This window comes from Odontesthes bonariensis, chromosome 24 (assembly GCF_027942865.1).
Source record: "Odontesthes bonariensis isolate fOdoBon6 chromosome 24, fOdoBon6.hap1, whole genome shotgun sequence".
Lineage (NCBI taxonomy): Eukaryota > Metazoa > Chordata > Actinopteri > Atheriniformes > Atherinopsidae > Odontesthes > Odontesthes bonariensis.
In genome coordinates this window covers 12,745,645-12,768,398 of record NC_134529.1, presented here as the reverse complement: position 1 = coordinate 12,768,398, position 22,754 = coordinate 12,745,645, and the positions used below count along the sequence as shown (strand labels likewise).

The 22,754-nt window shown below is 41.3% G+C and overlaps 1 protein-coding gene across 2 annotated transcripts in view; it reads left to right on the top strand.

Moving 5' to 3' along the window:
- Positions 1–71: 71 nt before the first annotated feature.
- Positions 72–22,754, top strand: part of mthfd1l (methylenetetrahydrofolate dehydrogenase (NADP+ dependent) 1 like) — a 36,329-nt gene continuing 13,646 nt past the window's right edge. Inside the window, exons 1-20 of one of the 2 annotated variants that reach the window (XM_075459322.1) lie at positions 72–416; positions 1,408–1,492; positions 1,786–1,836; positions 1,949–2,002; positions 2,441–2,565; positions 3,570–3,670; positions 5,518–5,654; positions 5,926–6,037; positions 6,243–6,310; positions 6,427–6,524; positions 6,645–6,818; positions 8,317–8,453; positions 8,751–8,797; positions 9,036–9,143; positions 9,361–9,435; positions 9,979–10,081; positions 11,534–11,610; positions 12,668–12,808; positions 14,184–14,252; positions 18,205–18,316. In XM_075459322.1, the coding sequence (XP_075315437.1) occupies positions 181–416; positions 1,408–1,492; positions 1,786–1,836; positions 1,949–2,002; positions 2,441–2,565; positions 3,570–3,670; positions 5,518–5,654; positions 5,926–6,037; positions 6,243–6,310; positions 6,427–6,524; positions 6,645–6,818; positions 8,317–8,453; positions 8,751–8,797; positions 9,036–9,143; positions 9,361–9,435; positions 9,979–10,081; positions 11,534–11,610; positions 12,668–12,808; positions 14,184–14,252; positions 18,205–18,316 (2,110 nt within the window). In that variant the 5' untranslated portion in view covers positions 72–180. Of the gene's footprint in view, positions 417–1,407; positions 1,493–1,785; positions 1,837–1,948; positions 2,003–2,440; positions 2,566–3,569; positions 3,671–4,806; positions 5,050–5,517; positions 5,655–5,925; positions 6,038–6,242; positions 6,311–6,426; positions 6,525–6,644; positions 6,819–8,316; positions 8,454–8,750; positions 8,798–9,035; positions 9,144–9,360; positions 9,436–9,978; positions 10,082–11,533; positions 11,611–12,667; positions 12,809–14,183; positions 14,253–18,204; positions 18,317–22,754 lie in introns of those variants that run through there. The other variant, XM_075459323.1, reaches the window with a different exon arrangement.

Sequence of the window (22,754 nt, the reverse complement as noted above, 5' to 3'; positions counted from 1 at the left end):
ATGTTGCAAGCTGCCAACGTGACATCCAAAATTCCGACTGCCCCTGAAGACACCGTACCTCCATCATTACTCTTTCTGCTCCTCCAGGAGGAACCTCGCCGGTTTCCGCTCGGAAAGCAAGCAGAAGAAACTCCGTCAGCCACGGTCTAACTAACAAACAAACAAACAAAAGAAGCAACCATGAAGCTGGCAACAATTCGCAGAGCTTGTGGCAGTCTCCGGGAGTATGCTGCCCGTCCGGCAAGCAGATTCAGCAGTTTGTCGCGGGGATGCCTTCCTGTTGGGGCTACCAACAAGCCGTTAATCATCCGGACGGCACGCGCTGCTGCGAGCAGCGGCACCAACCCGAGATTAACCGTCAACTCTGGAAAAGGCTCCCAAGAGGAAGTTTTGTCTGACTACGACAGCTCGGTGGGGTAAGAAAGACGGTGTGGATTAAAGTGCATCACTTTATTAAGGCTGTTCTTTTGTGATTTCTGCTCCAAATCAAGGTTCTTCCGAGTTGTATTTTGCTCGAGTGATAAACTGATACTAGCCTCACTCAGTAGCGTTTTTGGCCGTTGGCTAGCAGCCAGTTCTGCACGTGCCCCCGTGTGTTCAGAGTGACTCGAGTCAGCTGATGTAACATCTTTCTGATGTTGCTGAACACGCGGTTATGAATATATGTATATGTATATATATGTATATATATATATATATATGTGTGTGTGTGTATATATAAAAATAAATAAATTAAAGAAAATGAGTGGATGGATGATGCAGGACGAGTTTGCTCTTTAACATCACGAGCATGTTTGTGTGTCCAAAGGCTGATGGATTGATATGTTTACGATTCATAATGGTGGTTTTAATGTCTTAAATTTCTTCTTTTTTTTTATTCAATAAAGAGAATGAATTTGACCGTGCAGATGTTTAGATGAAGGGAAGTTTTTGTTCACACGAAACGGTATCAAGCATGCAGATATAAGAAGCTACAGGACCGCTGCAGGGGTAACAGAAGTTGAATCACTATGAACACACATCTTCTTCTGAATATGCAGAATCTTATGTACTTTCTGGTTTCCTTTAGTAGTCCTGAACAGTAATCTCTGAGCAGACCCACTCAAACCAGCCCAGGTTGCATGTAGGTTAACTGTCCTGGAGGGAGAAGAGGAGGAGAAGATTAAGAGGGCTTTCACATCTAATTGTTTTTGGTCCAGACTTTTCTGAACATTTTAGACCGCTCTGGACATACAGGTGGGAAATGTCCACCAGACCGACAGTTTAGAGAACTTCCTAATATTCATGTCGCAGTCTTTTTCGTGCAGAAGCACGCTTTATGTGTTTTTTTTAGTTGTTTTCCCATGTTTACCCCCTTTTCTGGTAAACTAATTGAGATCACCCGCCATTTTTTCTTTTTATTCATAGGGAGGTGGTTCAGGACACCAAAGAGGCTTTGGCAACTCTGCAGAAGAAAAACCCAGAAGTCCAACCTTTGTTAGCCATTTTACAGGTATTGTATGGAAAAGCAAAGCGAGTGCTGCTTGGGATTCATATGATCTGATGCAAGACAAAAGGCCATGTTGGGACAAGCTGTCTTGAAATATCTTAAAGCTTTAGTGCCAAAAAGGCCAGTTAACCCAAACTGACTGTCTTGCTAGACGCCGGCTGACTTGCCTTAACTCACCTTTGGCCTCGGTGGTGGGGATCTGTTTTTGTTTTGTCTGTTTTTACCGACATCGGTTTGAATTTCTGTACTATCAGGTTTCTGTGTGCTTTGCTCAATCAGCCTATTTTATCTCGAAGGCAGGTGAAGACGACAACATGTTGGAGATCAACAGGAAAATGGCAGGAAAGGTAATTGTCCTTCAAATGGATTCCAGCAGTTCCACTTTGTGAATTTTGGTCTCAAGCTTACCCCCTTTGTTCTTTTCACACGTCTACCAAATGTTTGTCTGCATGTCCACAGATTGGCCTCGACATCACTCAGATTTGTCTGGCAAAGGAGTGCAGCGAAGATGAAGTAAGTCAAGCTGACTCACAACTTTGGTTAACATCGCAAGTCTCTACTTGATTTACTGTTCTCGTGTTTGTCTCTCCAGCATGTAATTGGGGCAGTTGTAGTATTTGGTTTCTTATTCAAACTCTTACGCCATTACTTGCTGTACATCAGCATTTTACCAGTGTTTAGTCTTAATTTAATCATTGACGTAGTATCTCCTTTTTTCACCTTGTAACATTGCTCAGTATTACGTAACTGAGACGAAGAGGGGGGGCACTATCTCAGCTATCTATCTACAAGCTCAGCTGGAGCTTTTTCCCATTTACAAGTAAGGAATTTCTGGGAGTAGCTCAGCCATTTGAACTGAGGGTGGATGAGTAATGTTACATTTCCTGACCTTAGAGGAACCCTGCTGCTTTACTTTCACATGTTTCTCTGCCTCTTTCTGTGTATATATAGATTGTAGAGGAGTTGCTGAAGCTGAACGATGACCCCGGGGTGCATGGGGTGTACCTCCACCTCCCCCCAGCCTCCCTCACCAGTCGAGTCCTCAACACGCTTAAACCTGAGAAGGATGTCGATGGGTAAAATCTAGCTGAGGCAGACATTTGGGCACTGTAATGCTGGCTGAAATCCATACTGGCACATAGAAAGTTCAAATAGAGAATGAATTGTCCTCTAAATATTACATTGCATTAAATGTTATTAAACTGTAAAATATGAGTACATTTGGTGTAAAGAGTGATAAAAATACAGCAGTAGAAATGTTTAGGTAGCCACCAGGCAGGCAAGTGGCAGTGCTGGAGTGTAGTCCTCTGTCTTAAAATAATTAAATGCTATCACTCGCGTGGTGTGTCAAAATTGACCCAAATCAGAAAGGGCTGCACAGAATTAGGATCAAATGTGGAGTTTGTGTCTTCGGTGAATGGGGGAATTAGAAAATTTGCAAGGCACCCTTTACAATCATCACAAATTGAAGGGAACTGGTTCGGTTTAGGAAAAATTATCTCAAGCAAATTCATAAAAATGGTCAAAGTGACAACAGATTAAAAGGAAAAACAGAACAATTTCACATGCTTTTGCTGTTGTTTTTGACTTATGGAGATAATTCACATTTTTTAATTTTTGTAAAAGAAACAAACAAAGAAACAAATGATTGAGGATCTCCACCAATAATCGCCTGTTAGGACTGCATGAAACGTGCAGGCGCCTCTGTCTTTCAAGCCAGACAGAACAATTATTTTGTTGGTGCTACTTATTTATTTTCACACCATAAGAAAAAGGACAAAGGCACTTATTTATATTGAAAACACAAGGTTTAATCCCCTGTATGTTTTTTTTTTTTTTTTTTTTACTTGATATTTATGGCTTCTTCAAATGCTGAGAACTAAATGTTCCAGTGGACATTGGCATGTCTGTAATTTCCTCAGAAAACCCTGTTTCCAAACTACACTTGAGCGGAGGACACTTTTGATTGACATGTATCAAATGTTTTCTGTAGCACAAAATAATCTTTTTTGCTGGGGATAAAATGCCGAGCTTGCAGGAAATCTAGCCTATATTTCTGTCCATTTCTGTCTTGTTGCAGCATATCAGACTTGAATGTGGGCCGCCTGGTGCGAGGAGACCTGAGCAAAGGTTTTGTGCCACCTATAGCTGGTGCTGTCCTGGATCTGCTAGGGAAACATGGTGAGTTTCAACGGTGTTGGCGTGTTCATCTCCACATTTAGGTACAGTGAAGTCCTTTCTCCACCAGTGCTTTGATGCTCTTTCATATTTGTAGGCACTCTCTATGGGAACCTGCAAGATTGATTATGTATGTATGTCTTTGTCCAGCCCCCTACAACAAACCAGGCTTTGATGATGTCGGTGTGAAAGTTTGTCTGTAGGCGGCAGCAGATGGTCCACTTGCTGTTCTGCTTTGTTCTTTGCAGGTTCATAGAGTCTTTTTGTATTTCTAGTCGAACGTGCTTCTGTTTTTGGGTTTTCCAGTCCTACAGTGAATCAAATGCATACGCGAGTTATGGGATTCTTAATTAATTTTGTGGCAGTACATAATTTCCAAGCAGCCCGCATGACGTCCCCCATCTCTCTGAGGCTGACTCCAGCCCTCACGAGCCCTCACTAACAGTGGCCGTGACACCAATTAAGTCTCTGAAGGTTTAGTGATGAGACTGCATGGGACTGGGATTGGATCAGTACCAACTGCCGCTGATAATGAATTCTTGGCTGCACTGAAAAAGTTAATTCACAGTAATGAACCAACTGTACATACATTTAGATTTCGACCTGCTTCTTAATCATTTTATTATCTACAGCTATTGTTTACTCAGCTGTGAAGCTACCAGTGTTTTTACATGAAAGAAAAGAGCAACGCAAACCTTTTTATCTGACAAATTTATGTTTTTTTTTTTGTTTACGTTCGAGTCGACACAACGTGGACCCAAGATCTCATTTAAGTTGTCACCCCAGAGAAGAATTGAAGATGAGATGATTTGGAGTGTTTTTTATTTTTATGAATTCTTGGAATATTTTTGCGTATGATTTGACACAGGGATGCGTAAATTGGTAGTTGGAGATTCATCAGAATAATTTTCCAGTTATAGGATCAAATATTCGCTGCACTAAAGGGCCGTGTATACTCTCGCAGCAGTGTGTCGTAGTGAGCTTGTCGCAGACATGACGCAGTTATTTTTGATTTATGCCCAATTTCGAAGCGCGGTCTGCACTATGTTAATTCCACGCCAGAACGCAAGAGGGACAATCACGAACAAGCTAGGATTGTGGGTGTGGTGGGTGGCGTGTTTCTCTTCCGGTTACGGAGATCATTCAACAACAATTGCGACTGGACGAATGCGCACTTTGATTGAGATGCAGCTGATCGATCTAGAAATAGAAGAAATATTGCTACTACTGGAGCTGGCAGAGAGGCGAAAGAATCGTCACAGTTAGCACGGTTAGCGTCACCATTAGCCGGTTAGCAAACCGGAAATACGCATAGTGTAGAGCGGATGTAGAGTTGACCAATCAGAGGCCTCCTTTCTCTCCTCCCTGCGACGATATCTGCGGTGAGTTACAATTTTGGGGAGGTGCACCAGAGTGTCTGTGTAAGGGGGCGGGGAGGGGGGGCATGTCTGTTAACTGTGACACACACGCAGACGACCTGGTTTCCGACCATAAACCGCCCTTTAGAGTCACGGTTGTTCCTAATCTTTATATGACCAACGGAGATTTCCAAGCCTTTTGTCACAGATCATGTACGCTTGATCTCAACTAAGCACTTTGAATTGTTTTGTACATGAAATGTGCTATACAGTACAAATAATTTAGACTTTGACTTTGACTTTACTATGCCTGAAGATTTTTTTTAAATTTGTAAAAATGTTATGTCTGTATATAGTAAGCTTGTTTTGCCTTTATTTGTGTTATTGATGACCTCAGATGGGAGACATGAAAGGAGGAGAATGGCGTATGTTAAACTGGCTGGATGTCGAGCGCTCGTCTTTTTATCATTTATTATTTCAACATTTTTACAGATATTCCTTTGGAAGGCAAAACTGTGTTGCTGGTTGGGGGAGAAGGACCCCTCAGACTGGCCATGCAGTGCCTGATTGAAAGAAGTGGGATGGCGGTTCTGAGGAGTCATTGGAACTCAAAGAGCCTGCAGACACAGGTTTGTGTTCGTCTTATTTTTTGACATAAAAAGAGGTTTCAGCTTTCCTTTTCTTTTCCCTTCTGGTACAGCATATGTAGTGTTATTGAATGGCCACAAGGAGGCAGTGCCTACTCATAAGATATAATCAAACTGTGTTGCTAATGGAGAGCTAATCTATGCTGTTTTAGATGTTTTTATATCAGCCACATACAAGACATGAAAAACCTACCTTTAATGCCTTTTATTTTCTAATCCTTCGCGTTTCATATATTTACTTCTTTTTCACCAGATGATGCAGGCTGATGCCGTGGTTCTGTTGGGTGTCGGAAATATGGATGTTCCACCCACCTGGGTCAGACCGGGGACTGCTATCATTCACTGTGAGCCCACAGTGCAGCCCGGTATGGTTGAACAGTTGCAAAGCATTGAGCCAGAGCTGTTGTGAAAATTAAACGAGAATTTGAGAAGTTATTTGAATTTTACAGTATATACTCTGAAGAGACGAGCGTCTACGGCCATCCGTGTACATTTGTGTTCTGTGCTGTAGTTGCACGAGCAAATCTTTACCCGATATGTGCAGTAATCAGACTATTTTTTAAAATTTAGATGACTGTGCCACTGGTTTGTCCTGGAGGTCTGGGTTAGGATACCTCACAGCAGCTTACAGAGCACAGGTGTGTCTTGTTGTTTTAGTCTCCCTTTGCCTCACCTTCCTTTTGCCAAGAGCTTTGTATCATGACTGAACATTCAATCTTGTATTTTGAATCTTTTTACTGTTTTGGTGTATTAGAATGTGGTGCGTAGCTGTAGTCAGTGGCTCCAGGAGCAGCAGTACAGACCCTGGCACCTGCGGAGCCTCAGACTGCAGACCCTGACCCCTGTACCAAGGTACTGTCATACTAGGACCCTTCAATTATGTTATGTAAATAAGCTCACATTTGTTAAAGGCTTTGTCCACTCATGCTTTAAAATGAATTGAAATAATTGGTCATGTTTTTTCTGTGTCAGTGACATAGAAATATCCAGAGCTCAGACACCCAAACCAGTTAATCAGCTGGCTGAGGAAATTGGTTTGCTTCCAGAGGAGCTTGAAGCCTATGGCAGGAACAAAGCCAAGGTCCGACTCTCCCTGTTAGACCGTCTCCATTCGCAGCCTGATGGCAAATATGTGCTGGTTGCTGGGTGAGTGTGACTCACTGATCATTCCTCTCAGAGCTTCAATTTGTCACATAGGCTTAGCATTTACGTGTGGAATCACCTTCAAGCAATACTCTGTAGTTTGGAGGCAGTTTCTGGTTTGCTTCTGAATTATGGTTTGTTGTACAGATTAGAGCCTGGCTCGGGCCGGATTTTTCTGTCCGAGCCCGGCCCTCAACCGACAGAAAAGTTCTCAAATCCGACCCGAGCCCGAGATTAATTAAAATATTTGTGTCCGAGCCCGCCGGAAGCCCGAGACCAGTGACCAACGCAAGACGGCGCACCCTAATCAGTAAATACACATTGGTGACAGCGCACCATTATCCATCAGTTCTCCAGAAGCTATTTTTCTTTTAATGTCCTCCATAGCGCTTCCAGCCAACTGAGCTCGGCTGCACTGATCGCACGTGTTTAATGTAAAGTTGTTCGAATGTTCGATATGCGTGCGTGCGCACCGAGCATGCACAGACCACAGATGCACACAGATGCATGCTGCACGGCATGAGGCACGAATAGCCTACCAACATTTTAATTTATGCATATTCAATTATTAATGTTTATCACAAAAACTGACGTTTGCAATGAACTGAAAGCTGTCCTCTGGCTGTTTATAATTTTCACGATGTCTGTTTGCTTTCGAGCCCGACCCAAGTCCGACAAGACATTCTAATTTTTTGTCCGAGTCCGGCCCGGCCCGTCGGGCTTCGGTCGGGTTGCCATACTCTAGTACAGATGCTTGCATGGAGACATATTTCTTCAGTCTGAATGAAATCCTTATGACTAGAGATTCAATTCAGTTTAATCGGAATAAAACTCTTTCGACTTGTGAAAAGTTGACCTGCTTGCTACTTTATGGAAAACAACATACTGAGAGGAAATATTTGTTTTCCCAAAATGATCCCATATCCGGAAAACATATAGACTTCCCTGCTGTCAGGGTGAAAGTGGACCATTACGGCTTTCTACGTCTCTTTTTTTTTTTTGCACAGAATTTCTGTTTAGGAATAAAAATATTGTAAAATTTTAGTTATTGTTAAAGATGTTCAACAATCATCAACTCATTTAAGATGTCAACCAATCACCAGTTCAGTTTTGCTGCCCAGATGTTTCTACTTTGTGGAAACTCGTCCCCTCTACTTACTTCCTCATATTTTGAGCACATTTTTTTCCAATCGGAGAGAAACTATCAGATTAAGAGCATATAGGACGTCTTCCTGTTGATCAGATCATCAAAAAGTTTACACCACCCCTTTCGCTTCGATAAAAGCTTCATTTGGCTTTAGCTTCAGTCTGATCTGAATGAGGTGTTTACAGACACCGCAATGAGACATTAATATTATTATTGTATCTAATTTAAAAGGGGTCCATGTAACCATAGTAACTGTCAGGCTTCGGACCAAATGTGATATTGACATTAATGCACATGGAACTGAAGATCCAATTATCTAAAACTGGTAGAATCTTCTCTCTCTTGTGTATCCAGTATAACTCCTACTCCACTGGGTGAAGGTAAAAGCACGGTGACCATTGGCCTTGTCCAGGCGATTTCAGCCCATCTTAAGCTCAACTCCTTCGCTTGTCTCCGGCAGCCTTCCCAGGGACCCACCTTTGGGGTTAAAGGTCAGCAATGAACACTTTGTAAGAAAACTATCTCAAAGACTGATTTAGTCGTTTAACACGTATTGATGTTAAAACGGATGTCCTGCTATCTAAAAATGTGAGAAATAAGAGACTGGGGCCCAATCCGGAAGTGCGAAACGGGTGTGTTAAGCTTTCTTTGTCATGCGAGGCTAGTGTTTTTATACTCTGATCAGTTTTTCTTCCAGTTCATTTAGAATCCAGCGCTCAGCACTGCTCCTTTGGAAGTCCTTGCCCTGTTTTCAGTCTCTTACTGTATTTCCTCTCCTTCGTGCCTAGGTGGAGCTGCAGGAGGGGGATATGCCCAGGTCATCCCTATGGAGGAGGTAAGACGTGCAGACAGGCTCATGTGACTGGGGAGGGCTTCAAAGACTTCTCTCTTTGGAGCCTGATCCACAGAATACCAGATTTTGTTACAGCCTCCATTATTAGAAGTTTTATATCCCCACTGACTACCATATCTCGTCACACACATGTGTACAGTTGTAGTATATTAATGTCTTACATGTAATCCCTTTACACTGATATTTTTCCTTTTCTTTTTATTAATCTGTGCTGCTTCAGTTCAATCTCCATTTGACCGGTGACATTCATGCCATCACAGCAGCCAATAACCTGGTGGCCGCAGCCATCGATGCCAGAATGCTCCACGAGGCGACGCAATCAGACAAGGTGACAGCAACACTGTGATCAACAGGGATTTTGTTTTATGACCATATAGGTTGCTTTGCACAAAGTTTTCTTGGTAATTTGCCTTTGAGCTTGATTTTCATTCCTAATTTCAGGAAGAAAACATGCAGCATGTAAAATGTGCAAATGTAGTTCTAATCTGATGTCCAGTTAGCTATGTTGTATGTGGATAATAATTGTTTTCTCTGATACCGTCAAGGCCCTGTTCAATAGACTGGTCCCTTCTGTGAATGGAGTCAGAAGATTTTCACCCATTCAGATCTCCAGGCTGCGTGTAAGTCTATATACTGGAGTTTTACAGTAAACTTTTAAAGTATCAGCACAGTTATTCAAAGGACTGTGTATCAAATGCATGTGAAAACTGATTATTTTGTCCATTAGGGGGCCTCAGTTTATCTTAAATTTTCACTCTAATGCTTCAGTGTAGCCTCATCCTCAGATAGTTGTTTATATCAGAGACGATATATATAATAAAATGTTATGACATGAAGATTTTTGGATGAGAAGTTAAAAGCTCGATAAAACATGTATGTTTAGTGTTTAAGAGAGAGAAAGAGTTATTGGTTTTTTTTTTTATTTTATTTTTTTAGCAGAGCGCTGGCCAAGATCTTCTAGTTATTTGGTCTGCATTTGTGTTTCATGGTTGGAAGATCATTTCCAGCTGGGTGGAACTATCCAATTTATGATAAGATATCAAATAAATGTCTGTATCAGTCATACTTATGAAGATCGGAACCAGTAGTGGACACAAAACTTTCACCCATCCATCCCTTTCCCATGTAGGATGTTACAGTCTGTGTCGCCTTTTCATTTCCAGCGTCTTGGCATCAACAAAACTGACCCTGCATCTCTCTCACCGCAAGAAGTCAGCACCTTTGTGCGTCTTGATATTGATCCCTCGAAGATCACCTGGCAGAGAGGTATCTCTTAAGTTTTTAAGTGCATGTGTTTTTTGTTCGTGTGTTACAGCTTATTATTGATGAGCAATACTTTCTTTTTTTGTACTGCTGTCTCTCACTACTCAAACAAAAAGGGACAGCTTCATGTCGTGGATGATTTACTCATTTTTTTTTTATGATTCCTTTCATCGGTTTTTCACCGTTTTAATTAACAACGCCATTCTTTAATGCGTTTTTGTGTAGTAAAGTGGTCAATCGTATGTTAAGGCGGCAAAAAGCCCACATTTGTGAACAGACTAGATGTGCCCCAGCACTGGAGATGTTCTGCGTGTTGCATTTAATTCTGTTGAAAAAATCTTGCTCAACCAGACACCATATCAAATTAAATTGGGACAGTGAAAATGGCTTGGACATGTTTTGCATATGCCACAGCGCTGGACTTAACTTCCTTTGAGGAAAAGAGAGACCCCGGGGCGCTCAAAAACATCAGGCAGAAAAACAGAAAAGAAAGGTGAGGATTGTTGAGACATTTCCCAGACTGGCAGACAGAGTCGGGTGGAAATCATCTGGCATCACCTCAGGCAGCCAGACAATCCAGCCAAGACGAGCTGAGCTGACCTGAGCTGACCTGAGCTGACCTGAGCTGACCTGAGCTGACCTGAGCTGACCTGGGACATGTTCTTAGTCAAAAGCAATATCATGACTGTCACATAAATACAGTTAACATTAAAGATGTTTTGGATAAGAAAAAAAAAATCCCATGCTTTTTGAAAATCTGTGTCCCTTTGTCCTCTTCATGATGCATGTCACATGCAGTCACAAAGAAGAATTTGTTGTCCCTTTTAAATAGCTGACACTAGAAGGAGTTCATATCAAATTAATGCTTCAAATATTCAAGCGTCATCAGTCACAGGGCAATAACAGTGGGTGGGTGTGATAGCCAGCAGCGGCAGCCATGTTGGTTTCGAGCTGTCACTGGGGGCAGCCAGCTGGGTGCTGCTATGACTGATGTGGTATTTACCACAGTGGCTCCGAATGGCAGTCTAGGAGAAAAACCCTGCAGATTAAACACAGATTTACCTATGTGGGTGAGACATTGCACATGAAACAAACCATGTTTTTCTAAAGCCCTTTTCATTACGCTGAACCACCCTGTGGATACTGTTTGACTAACATGGTTTCCAGCTGTTCGAAAACAACAGCATGGCGACGGGAACCAGTCTCTTCCCACTACGGCAAAGATTCGTTAAAGTGGCGAGTTCATAAACTCAAGAGTCAGTCGTGAAAAGAGGTGACAAATCTCTCAGTTATTGGGTTTATTTGTGCGTTTATACCATCATGTCTAGACATGGATTTTTATCCCATAATTGTGTGGCTGAGGAGTCAAATCAAATGCCATTTATCTTAATTCACTCATGCTCACAGTTGGAGATTTTATAATATTTTCTGATCTTTTTGTCTTTTGTTCTTCAGTTGTTGACACAAATGATCGTTTCTTGAGGAAGATCACGGTTGGACAGGCAAGCACTGAAAAAGGACAAATCAGAGAGGTATGCTGCGTTCATGCCTTCAGTTCTTACTGCTCAAAACGGTTATTTTTCACCTTCTGATGTGGCTTTGTTAATCTTCACGCCAGTTTGAAAGCTTTCACAGTATCGGTTTGTACTAAGTCATCTGCATTTCCCCAATATGTCAGTTAACCTTTAACTGCAAAGTGATATAATAGTGATTGGTAGGTACCTGTTGACGAGGAATGTTCTCATGCACACACACAGACGCTTCTCCCTCATCTGCCTGTGATGCACCCCAGTTTTATTTTCGCTGTATCTGTAGTAATTACAGCTTAAAGAAATTTGTTGAATAAACACTTCAGGTCAGTGGGAAGCAAGCTGCCCTAAGTGAAGGCAAATGTTTAGACAGGAGGGAAAATTACCCCTGCACACACACACACCTGGAATAGTCCCTAAGCTGCTTCAGCATGTGCTTATATTTACCGCCGTCCATTCTGTTTCCCTTTCATTCCCCAGCCCTCCAGCTCCCCCCAGTGCTGGATACCCTATAGCCCCTCAGGGTATTATCACTGGGAGTGGAAATCGAAATCTTAAAGTCCTCGGTTGGTTAATGTGGTTTCAGTTATGTTTTGCCGTTCGTGTGTGTGAGGTGTGGAATGGAGTTCTTTAGCTTTCCAGTCTTTCTGGTTTCCCTGTTCAAATGGCTCTCATCTCAATCTTTTCTTGTCCCCTCAGTGTTTTTGCCCTTAGTTTCTCATAAGTCGATTAGAAATATAACTTCAAAATGAGTTAAACGTGTTCTGAATTAAATTTTTTTTCCCCATCGGGTCATCTCTCCAAAACCAGGTCACATTCATAAGAATATTTTCTTGCACACGTGATTAACCGGGTGACTGCTGTCTTATGCTTTTAGCACTGTGTTCTATGATGGATTTCATTTTCAAATTAAGCTGACTTTTATTTTTGATTGTTCGAGTTAACATGTTGCTTCGTACCTGCAAACCTGCACTCGATAGTGTCTCCGGGCCACTTCACAGAAACTTGTTGTATTTGCGGTTTACATTGTATTCTTTCTTCTTTTTTTTTTTTACTTCAGACTGGGTTTGATATTGCGGTGGCCAGCGAGATCATGGCCATTCTGGCTCTAGCAGACAGTCTGGAGGACATGAAAAACAGATTGGCGCGCATGGTGGTGGGGACCAGCCGCTCTGGACAACCTGTCACGGCAGAGGACCTGGTATGTATAACCGTGGGGTTGTTTCATTGGAGGAGAGCGGCAGCAATCTTACCGTTATGTCACCGTCACAGAATCCCAGAGCAGTATTTTTCAGTCGAGCAGATGTTTATGTTCAGCTCACTAGAATTTGCAATAAAAGAAAAATACAGATATGAGTGGAGCACATAGCTGAGATCTTATTTTGGCCACTGCTCTGTCTCCCACTGAGCTAATTGGCTCATGTGCAAAACTGAAAGTACACCACAGCCCCAAATTACTGATATTATAATACCTTCTCCCCGGTTAATATAACCTCTCTTTCAGCTTCTGTGATTACAGGGATCAAGCATTTTTGTGTTTGATTGATGTGACCACATGTCAACTGAAAAGAGGAGCCTTAGATTCTGCATCATGCAGTTTTCAACATTAAATTCCAAAGTTGGTGCTCCCTTGGTTGGAGTCAGTTGTTGTTGAAGGGCTCTCCCTGTTCACAAGACTGCAGAGCTTTACAGGGTTGACACTTTATAATGGGAGAAGATTTCTTTTTTCAAAAGCAGTCTCAATACTATTTGAGATTTGACAACCTAAAAAAAAAAAAAACTTTTTAAAATGAAAGATGTCAGAGCTGAGAGCTATGTTGCAGTTTAAAAAAACAAAGATGAAACTCTCATCAGTAGGGATCTTTAAAATAAAGCTAATGATGTTTACTGAGGTTTTAACATCCTGATTAGGTTTTTTGTTGCCTGTGGAGCAGGCTACTAGCAGTGTAAGATGTTTAAAAAGAGTTTTTTTTTGTGTGTGTGTGTTTATCGTATTATAACACAGCTGCATTGTGTACCATTCAAATCGATTTCTGTAATTAATAATCTTTTGGGTCTGAACTGTGTCTGTGTTTTTAATACATATGTTTTACGAAGAGTTCTTAGTTTGAAAGCCTCTCTGCAGCTTTCTGCCAAACGACGGCTTAAGTGTATTTTGAAGTCATTCTTGTCCCAGACACACTTATGCATCAACCCCACCCCAATTCAAAACAACATGTGTAATGTAGGTGTAACCAGTGATTGAGATGTTAAACAGAGTTTTCCTGCCATTCACATTGTAAGGTCAGCTGGTTCTACTTTCCCACACATGACTGTGCTGTTTGAGAGCCAAAGAGCAGGCTGATTTGACCTCTTAAGGAGTTAAGAGGTCAAATCAGCCTTTCTGGTCACGGTTCAACCCAGTGTGAAGTTGGTGTATGATTCGTAACTGCGCTCTTGACTATAGAATCCGACTTTCATTTTGCCAGTTGTCACATAAATGTCAGTTGCAATGTGAGTTTTATATATAAACCTGTTTATATGACATGTCCTCGCTGCTGACGAGGTCTTAATTTTTCTTTCCTCCTCTCTGTCAGGGCGTGAGCGGCGCTCTGGCGGTGTTAATGAAAGATGCCATTAAGCCCACGTTGATGCAGACCCTTGAGGTGAGACACACAATAACTTCACTTAAATGGTCATTATCCAGCTCATCTGAACACCGTGTGATAAGTACAATGAGGAGTAGATGAGTAACCTCTGCTGCCAGGGAAAAGAGTTCTGCAGGGAGCCATGAGGAGAGGATGATGTATTGATTTCATTTGGGAGTTCTACTATGAATTGGCCACGACAACTGCATTTAGTTGTTGTTGTTCTTATAGAATGATACTGCCATGAGATGAATAAACATGTGGATGAACACACACAGAGGCACACTGATGGATTCATCACTCTACATTTTTCTTTGCTTGTGCAGAATTCTTAACTCTGGTCAGTAGAGATGAAATCACTGGTCAAATTTACTATTCACTGATTGACAAAATGCAATTTTACTAATGATCATCTTCAGTTTGAGGGCTGGTTAAACACATGTTAATAGTTAATTTAAAAATAATAATAATAATAGTAATTAGAATAGTCTGAGAATGAACTTTAACAAAAACATGTTAAAGTTACCACTCCTGAATCAGATGGCATTTGGAAAGTTGCCACAGAGAATGACAAACACCTCTCAGGCCACTTTCAGGCCATGAAATGTGATGTGGTGTCACAAGGCGATAATTTCCGATGCAAGGCAATTTTATTTATAGAGCACAATTCATACACAGGGCAATTCAAAGTGCTTTACAGCTACATAAAATCACAAGAAGGCAATAAAACCATTAAAAAAGAATAAAAAAAAGAAAAAAAAGAAATTAAAAAAAGAAAGAAATTTAAAACCCATTAAAATAATCATTAATTAAAAAGTGAAGAGTGCAGATAAAATACTTTCAGTTGTCATATGCACTGCTAAACAGAACTGTTTTCAGCCTGGATTTAAACATTGTCAGAGTTGAGGCCTGTCTCACATCTTCTGGAAGACTGTTCCAGATTTTAGGGGCATAAAACTGAAACGCAGCCTCACCTTGTTTAGTCCTGACTCTGGGCACCAGCAGGAGACCCCTCCCTGAGGTTCTCAGAGCCCGAGTCGGTTCATATGGCTCTAACATGTCAGAGATGTACTTTGGCGCTTGACCATGAAGAGACTTGTACACAAGCAGAGCTGTTTTAAAGTCTATTCTCTGAGCGACAGGAAGCCAGTGCAGAGACCTGAGCACTGGACTAATATGGTCGTATTTCCTGGTTCTAGTTAGGACTCGAGCAGCAGCGTTCTGGATGTACTGCAGCTGTCTTATAGCCCGTTTAGAGAGCCCAGTGAGCAGGCCGTTACAGTAGTCTAACCTGCTGGAGACAAACGCATGGATCAGTCTCTCTAAGTCTGGTTTAGACACTATTCCTTTGATTCTGGCAATGTTTTTTAGATGGTAAAAAGCTGCTGATGTTACAGATTTAATGTGGCTGTTAAAGTTCAGGTCTGAGTCCAATATTACCCCGAGATTTCTAACTTGATAGATTCAAGGAGGCGTGACTGAGTTATGATAAGATGTGGAACCAGTGCTGCATGCTAGCTTTGTAGTATGTTTCACAAGCAGAAAGTGAACCAACGGTTGAACAAAATATTCTGCGTGATGATCTTCCAAAGATGATTTATTTTTTTTATCTTCTCTAGGTAGCATCAGAGCAGTGGTCAGTAGTTTGAACCCTCAGTCGGTGCTTTATCTTTTATGTTAAGAAGGACCCCAATACAACGTTCCTGCACAGGCTAATTGTTTTGTTATTTTTTTACGTTGGACTTATTTGAATAATAAGCACAATGTTAACAGTCGAGCATCTGATAACCTTTTGTCGTTTATGTTGCTCTTTTTCACTGGTTTCTTCCCTGTCGGTTTCAAACAGAAAGCTTGATTACACGCCTGTTGTGGAGAAGTTAAACACAAACGCGGCGCATATTCTGGGTTTTTTGGGGGGGTTGTATGTAGCAGAGATTTAGTTCCTTTTTTCCTTTTTTTTTTTTTTTTTCTGGGAGGAAGTATTGCGGTCCTGTTGTGTTAAACTGTTTCCTGTGTGGGTTTCCTGTGATTCTGGTCAGTGAGCTGGTATCGTGGCCAGCAGGACCTCAGAGCTCCATGAGAATTTTCCACCCAGCTCGACCCGCTCTGCCCTTTGTGCCCTCTTCACTCGTGACTCTGGTGTATACAGACGCACTCATGATAACATAGCTGGCACACGGCAGCTGGTGTGTTCGCGTAGCTCTCTGTTGTTTCAGATGGGACGGGCTTTGAAAGAGACGCCACAGGAAGATAGGCTTTTTTGTGTTTAGGTTTTGTTTTGTGTGTTTTTACTTGCTCCCTGCGTACTTGTCTACTAAACAGGCTTCAGGCATTCTGTGAGTTTTTCAAACATCCTTTCAACAAGGAGTTTGACAGAATGGCTGCATACGTTTTTCCTGGGGGGGGACGGCAGGAAGCAGACAATAGCATAAGTGTAGGATTTCACGTCTGAAACCTTGTGCTGTCTCAGAGTAAGGGCACTAAATATTATAGTTATCTACAAGCGGTGTACAAGACGGGGACATATTGACATGATTTCCAGCATTCTAGGTTGCTCATCTCCCTTCCCTGCTTCATAATCCTTTAGGAGATGTGACACACCGGGCTTTTCACGAATTTCCACTTCTGTCACCGTGTTGTTGTTGATGCATTTCCTGAATTGTGTTTCCTCATCATGTCGAGAGGTGGGAAGAGTGAGCATGATGAGCCGGGCCAATTTACAAGTTCATGGGTTGGAAACACAGATGGAAATCCAAATTATGTTTGACGTGCATGGATTTTCCATTGAATAGACAAAAAAAATAAATTATTGGATGGATATTGGTACAAAAAGGGTGTTTGAGAAGGATGAGTTTTATTCTCTTTATTTCCTGTCCAGCTTTGCGTTAGATGTCGACGTAATTCACGTTGCAAGTTTGCAAAGACACAAAGAAAAGTGGCAGCTTTCCCAGAGACTTGTTTAAAAGATGATTTACTCCTCTGAGGGGAGGCTGTTTATGCAGTCTGACAGAGAGGTATGCAAACAAAAGCCCAGAAAATCATGCAAGGCCTTCCCATCCTTCCTTTTTCCTCTCTCTCTCTCTCAAGGAATACACATTCAGTGTAACAATGGGTCAACTGGCTCCCTTTTTCTTTTCTTTTTTTCCTTTTTTAGTTTTCGGAGTAAATATCTTTTCTAGAGTGTGACATGATCACATTTCTCTCTTTGAGAAGATCTTTCAAAAGTAAAGTTTTTTTCTCTTGACTGCTGCATTTGAGTCTTTGAGCCTTTTTTTTTTTTTTTTTTTGTAAAGGATTCATCTGATGTAACCATATACGTCTGTAGAGTATCAGTTTTACCCTCTTTGTTGTTATTAATCATTCTGTCTGTCATGTTTGTCCAGTAACCTAATGATTTGGTCCAGAAAATATAAAGTAATGAAAAGAGCTCCACAAACCAAGAGATAAGAGATACTACATTTAAAGCAGCCTGATGGAGTATACGTGGATCTAAAAAAAATAAAATAAACATATATGACTAAAGATTAGTTCTGTTTATTGCATTTTATACACTTTCATGGTTTTGTTGCTTTAAGTCAAGTCACGTGCTAATGTTTTAATTATGAACTCTAAGTAAGCACTTGTACTGGCAGATGAAGAACGTGGCCCTTGAGGTGCTCCTTTAGTTTGTGTTTGCTTTTCCAGTCTTTAGGGAGTAATCTGCATCAACAGGAGAAGTAAGCCGGGCCCACAGTCGGGTTGACATGCCAGTCAAGCAGCTCTTAACTTGTGCCTGTTGTTTAGACAAACGCAGTGCCAGGCAAAGTACATCCACACTTCAGTCTTCATCTTGAAGCATGACTGCAAGTTCTTGAATTTACCCAGAAAGATGTGTATAGTCAGTATTTAAATGAGGTTGGCGAGTCGCTGTGGTTTTACAATGTTTTCTAAACTACCTCTGTATGTTTATGTGTCGCTCTGATCATTGTAGGGTACGCCAGTGTTTGTCCATGCCGGGCCCTTTGCCAACATTGCCCATGGCAACTCCTCGGTGCTGGCAGACAAGCTGGCTTTGAAGTTGGTTGGACGGGACGGCTTTGTGGGTAAGAGCTCAGTCATGCATGCAGATCATACACACAGCCAAAAACCTTTAGGGATGACTGACAACAAAATCTCAGCTGTTGTGTCTCGGTCCCAGATGTGTAGGGATTTAAAACGTTAGCAGGCTAGATCACATTTACATTTTACCCCAGTGATGAACCCAAAGATGATACTCCCCTGATTTTACAACCTTTGGCCCACATCCATCATAGCTCTGGCTCTGGTCCACGTTCCTCTGGCGGGCTAGTATGCACAATGCTGTTCTGCTCATGTATACCTTTCTGAAGCCCTTATCAGACATGAGATGTATAACATAAAATGCTTTATCGGTCATTTAAAGCGATGACATTCAGACATTATTCACTTTTCTGTTAATTTTTTTCACCCCAGTCAGAAAAGCCTGTGACAGTTATGACAAGAGCTACAGCGTGCGTCTGATATTTGTCCTCTGTGCAAAACATGAGGCACCGTATAATATGATAGTCACATTTCTCTCACAAGGGCATGTGAAACCTTCTTAACAATTCATGTTATTGTGCCAAGATTGCAGTGGTTTTGTAAAAACGTACTGGTGGTGGGTGGAAGCCACGGAAATATCACTTTTCTACACGTTGAAGCCTTTCGAACAGCCGCTGTTAAACACCAGACGATTTCATTGTGCCACAGTAACAGAACGGCTGTTATCAAGCAGAGAAAAAGTCCTTCTACAGTTACGCTTCTCTCATATAGTGTCATTTTGTCATAAAAATGTATGTTGTGCTAAAGAAAAACAAAAAAAAACATTTTTGGAGCGTAATGTTAAACAAAAGAGCTCTGGAAGGGAGCAGTTGAACGCTTTGCTATATAATCAGCCAGGAAGCAGATGCTTCAGCTGCAGCTCGGACACCCTCAAATAGTTTTCTTTTGTGTGTTTGGCCTGATTGTTTGAGAGAAAAAACAACTGTGCGACAGCTAAAATAACATAAAGCATACCTATGTTTATATATATTTTCTAAATCTATCCGTCACACATCTCTGACTTACAGATCAGAGGCAAAAATCAACCCACCGCTGGCTGCCGTAGCTCACACTTGTTTTGAAACTGATATGAATATGTGTTACTAGGTTCAGCCCCACAAAAAGCTACACAAAAGTGTGACATTACACCGACACGTTCAGCTGCCAATAGAAAGGCCCTGCGTGTCTGAAAGGGGCTTAAGAAGCTGGTCAAAAGATTGTGTTCAAGAAAAAAAACTGAAGAGAGGAAGGAAGCAAGTTGATCATCTTAAGAGGCCCTGGAATGCTTTAGAGTAAACCACACTAATCCCTTCAACGTCAAAGCATACTTGAGTATTTGGATTTTTATCTGTCTCCATCCGTCCTGCTGTTCTCTCTCTGTCTTCATTTAGTTTGACTGCAGAAATATGTTTGGAATGTAAATGTGAGTCTGGGCTTCTCCAGGTGTATTTCATGCAAATGCAAATCTTTCTCAAGACATTTGTCGACGGGAGTGTGCCAAATGTTTTCTTTCTAAAAGTCATGAACGCATAAAACAGTTTATTTTTTTTTTTTTTAACGATTATTTTAATATAGATATGGCAGAACGTGCAGAAAATAATCCCTCTGTCACAGAATCGTCTGCTTTTCTCAGGCCGAACTGACCAGACAAACTTCTTATCTAAGAAAACTTAGCGTAATTGAAAATAATACGCTGCCCATTTTCTGTCATGTGGTCCAAAGATGAAAGGATAAATGGCAGTATATTGAATACATAATAGTGTATTTTTAAAAAAGGGGAAAGACTGGACTCTTTTGCCATAAACAACATGAACTCGATTGTAACTCAATGGGACCATTTCCTAGTTAAAGAAAGGTTAAATAAATTTAAAAAAATTTAAAAAAACCCAAGCTGTCAGCTGGGCCTGTGTAAGGCAGAGTGGGCAGAGAGTTGAATTTCACAACATGGAGCAGAGCAGCCAGGAGGTTTGTGTGTTTTATACCTCCACATCTCTCCACCCACTTGTTTTCCGCCTGTCTGTTGTATCCCTTCCCTCCCCTCACTATATGTTTGTTACCTGACTCTCGGGTATGCCAGGAACTCGGCCTCCCTCATTTTTTTTTTTCTCCCTGGCAGCTGGGATGAATGCACCCCCCTCCTCGTGTTCCCTCACACACCTACTTTTACTCCACTCATTTGTCTGAAATCAAAGGGGGGGGGGGGGTGTCCTGATACTGAAAGTAACTTTTTTTGTGTGATATCATACAGTAAAGAAAACAGTGTCGCACATACGACATGTCATTTTATGTTTTTGCACACATGGAAAAAGCTTAAAATATGAAGTCTTATACATATTTCTGTTGTTTACTACTAACACCAGGGCCTCTATTTCTTTTTTTTTTATTCATTTACCTCTGCTATTAACATGGGTGTTCCATTTCCTCATGCATCTTCCTACTTGATTCTCATCTCATCGGGCTGAAATGTGCTCTTAAAAAAAAAATAGCCAAAGAGTTTGGACCCCACCAATCGCAGCCAGAAGAATTTCAAAATCATTGTTACTCTCCCCGGGAGTGTTTGACAAACAGAAATTACTCTGAGAACAAATGAGTAATTGTCTGCAAGATCACAGAGGAACGCAGAGTCATTTCTGGGCAACTAAAGGCCCATCACATTCGTGTTCATAAGTACTCCATCAGGAGAGCAATTGGCACAGCACTATAAACCATCATCTCTGCCCATCTGCAGTTTGCTAAAGTTCACACGGACGAGCCAGAAATCTGCAGAAAAAACGCTTAGTTTAAATGATAGAATAACCTTTCAAATTCTGCATGTTGGCATAAGAAGCTCAACCCTGCTGTGAAACATGGTGGTGGTAGTTTAATGGTCCGGACCTGTTTTGTTTCGTCTGGACTACAACCGTTTAACATCATTGATAGAAGAATTCATTAATAAAATGTCTGGACATTTGCCTTATACCTTGATATCAAGAGGAAGTGGGTCATACGACACAATAAAGACCCTAATAACACAAGTTTCTCTACCAAAGAATGGTTGAAGAAGTAAAAGTGAATGGTTTTGAGCGGTCAGTCCAAAGACGCGACTGTAATCCATTAAAAGTGGACAGAAGGACCTGAAACAAGCAGTTCACATGAAGAAATTCACCAACGTCACAGAGTTGAAGCTGTTGTGTACAGACAAATTGTCTGAAATCCCCTTAAGCTTGTGTGTGGGACTGATCAACAGATACCAGAAGACTGCAGTTGTTATTGATGTTGTACTTTGGGGTTAAATCAAAAAGTGAAAGCTAGGATGCTCACACTTTTGCCACTCACAGATATGTAATATTAAATCACTTTCCCCAACAGATAAGTGACCAAGTATAATATTTGGTTGTGTTCATCTTCCCTGAGGGCTTGTGAGATCACTTCATGCCAGATGTCTGTTTATGCTTTTATAATTTAAGACTTTTATAAAGCGTTTCAGGGCAGATGGCGGCAGAACAGCTTGGTCAGAGAGAGAAGGGCCCAGCATGGGGTTTTTCTGTCCCATATCCCTAAAAATCAACTCATTGAATTGTGATTCCTTTTGGCAGGATCGATGGACCAAAACTACAAAATTCCACAGATTTTCGCTTTAAACCACAAGTTTGCCCACACAGTCCTTGGGTCTGATGTATAGTAAGAACATTTTCATGGGTGCATTTCAAATTCAGTTGAATCGTCCCTGAAAGTTCCTCATGTGCCAGAGGAAGTCCACAAACCTTTTGTGATATCAAACGGTTTTAGGGGAGAATAGTGAAGCTACTCATGGTCGTGCTTCATCATATTCTGTTATCATGGAACTGGCCTGGAGTCTTGACTTAAAATGAAGAAATGTGTCTTATTTGGAGGTGGTGGGAGGACGCATGCCGGACGCATGTGCAATTCCTTTATCATCAGCTGTCCAGAGTACAAGCTGCAGATAACCCCTGACATTTATGCTTTTAGGAAGATTTCCCACGTTGAAAAGTCTCCCAACAGGCACAAAGATTTTTGGGGTTTTGGCTTTTAGACATTTGTGGAGTGGATGAGTGGATTTAAGGCACATACGCTTATAGTTTTAACTCGTGTTTCATCATTATTTTGAGTTGAGAAGATCAAGCCTTTGTTGGCTGAGTGGCGTTTTTGTCATTTTAGAATAACTGGGCTTAAGCTTTTCTTTCTTGTTTTTCAAATCCAGCCCTCAAAATAGTGCATTTAGTGTGTTTGGATGTTTATAATAAACCACCAATTTTCTTTATTGAATCATTTAAATTTAGATTAGGTAAAAAGTGCAGAGAATTGAGCCCCTTTGTCAGCTGACCAGACAAAGCATGTTTTCTGGGGACACTTGAAGCAATTGAATGTAACGAACTGCAAGTTTTCTGTCATGTTCCAAAGATGAAAGGATAAACGTCTATTGATGACATGAAAATTGATTTA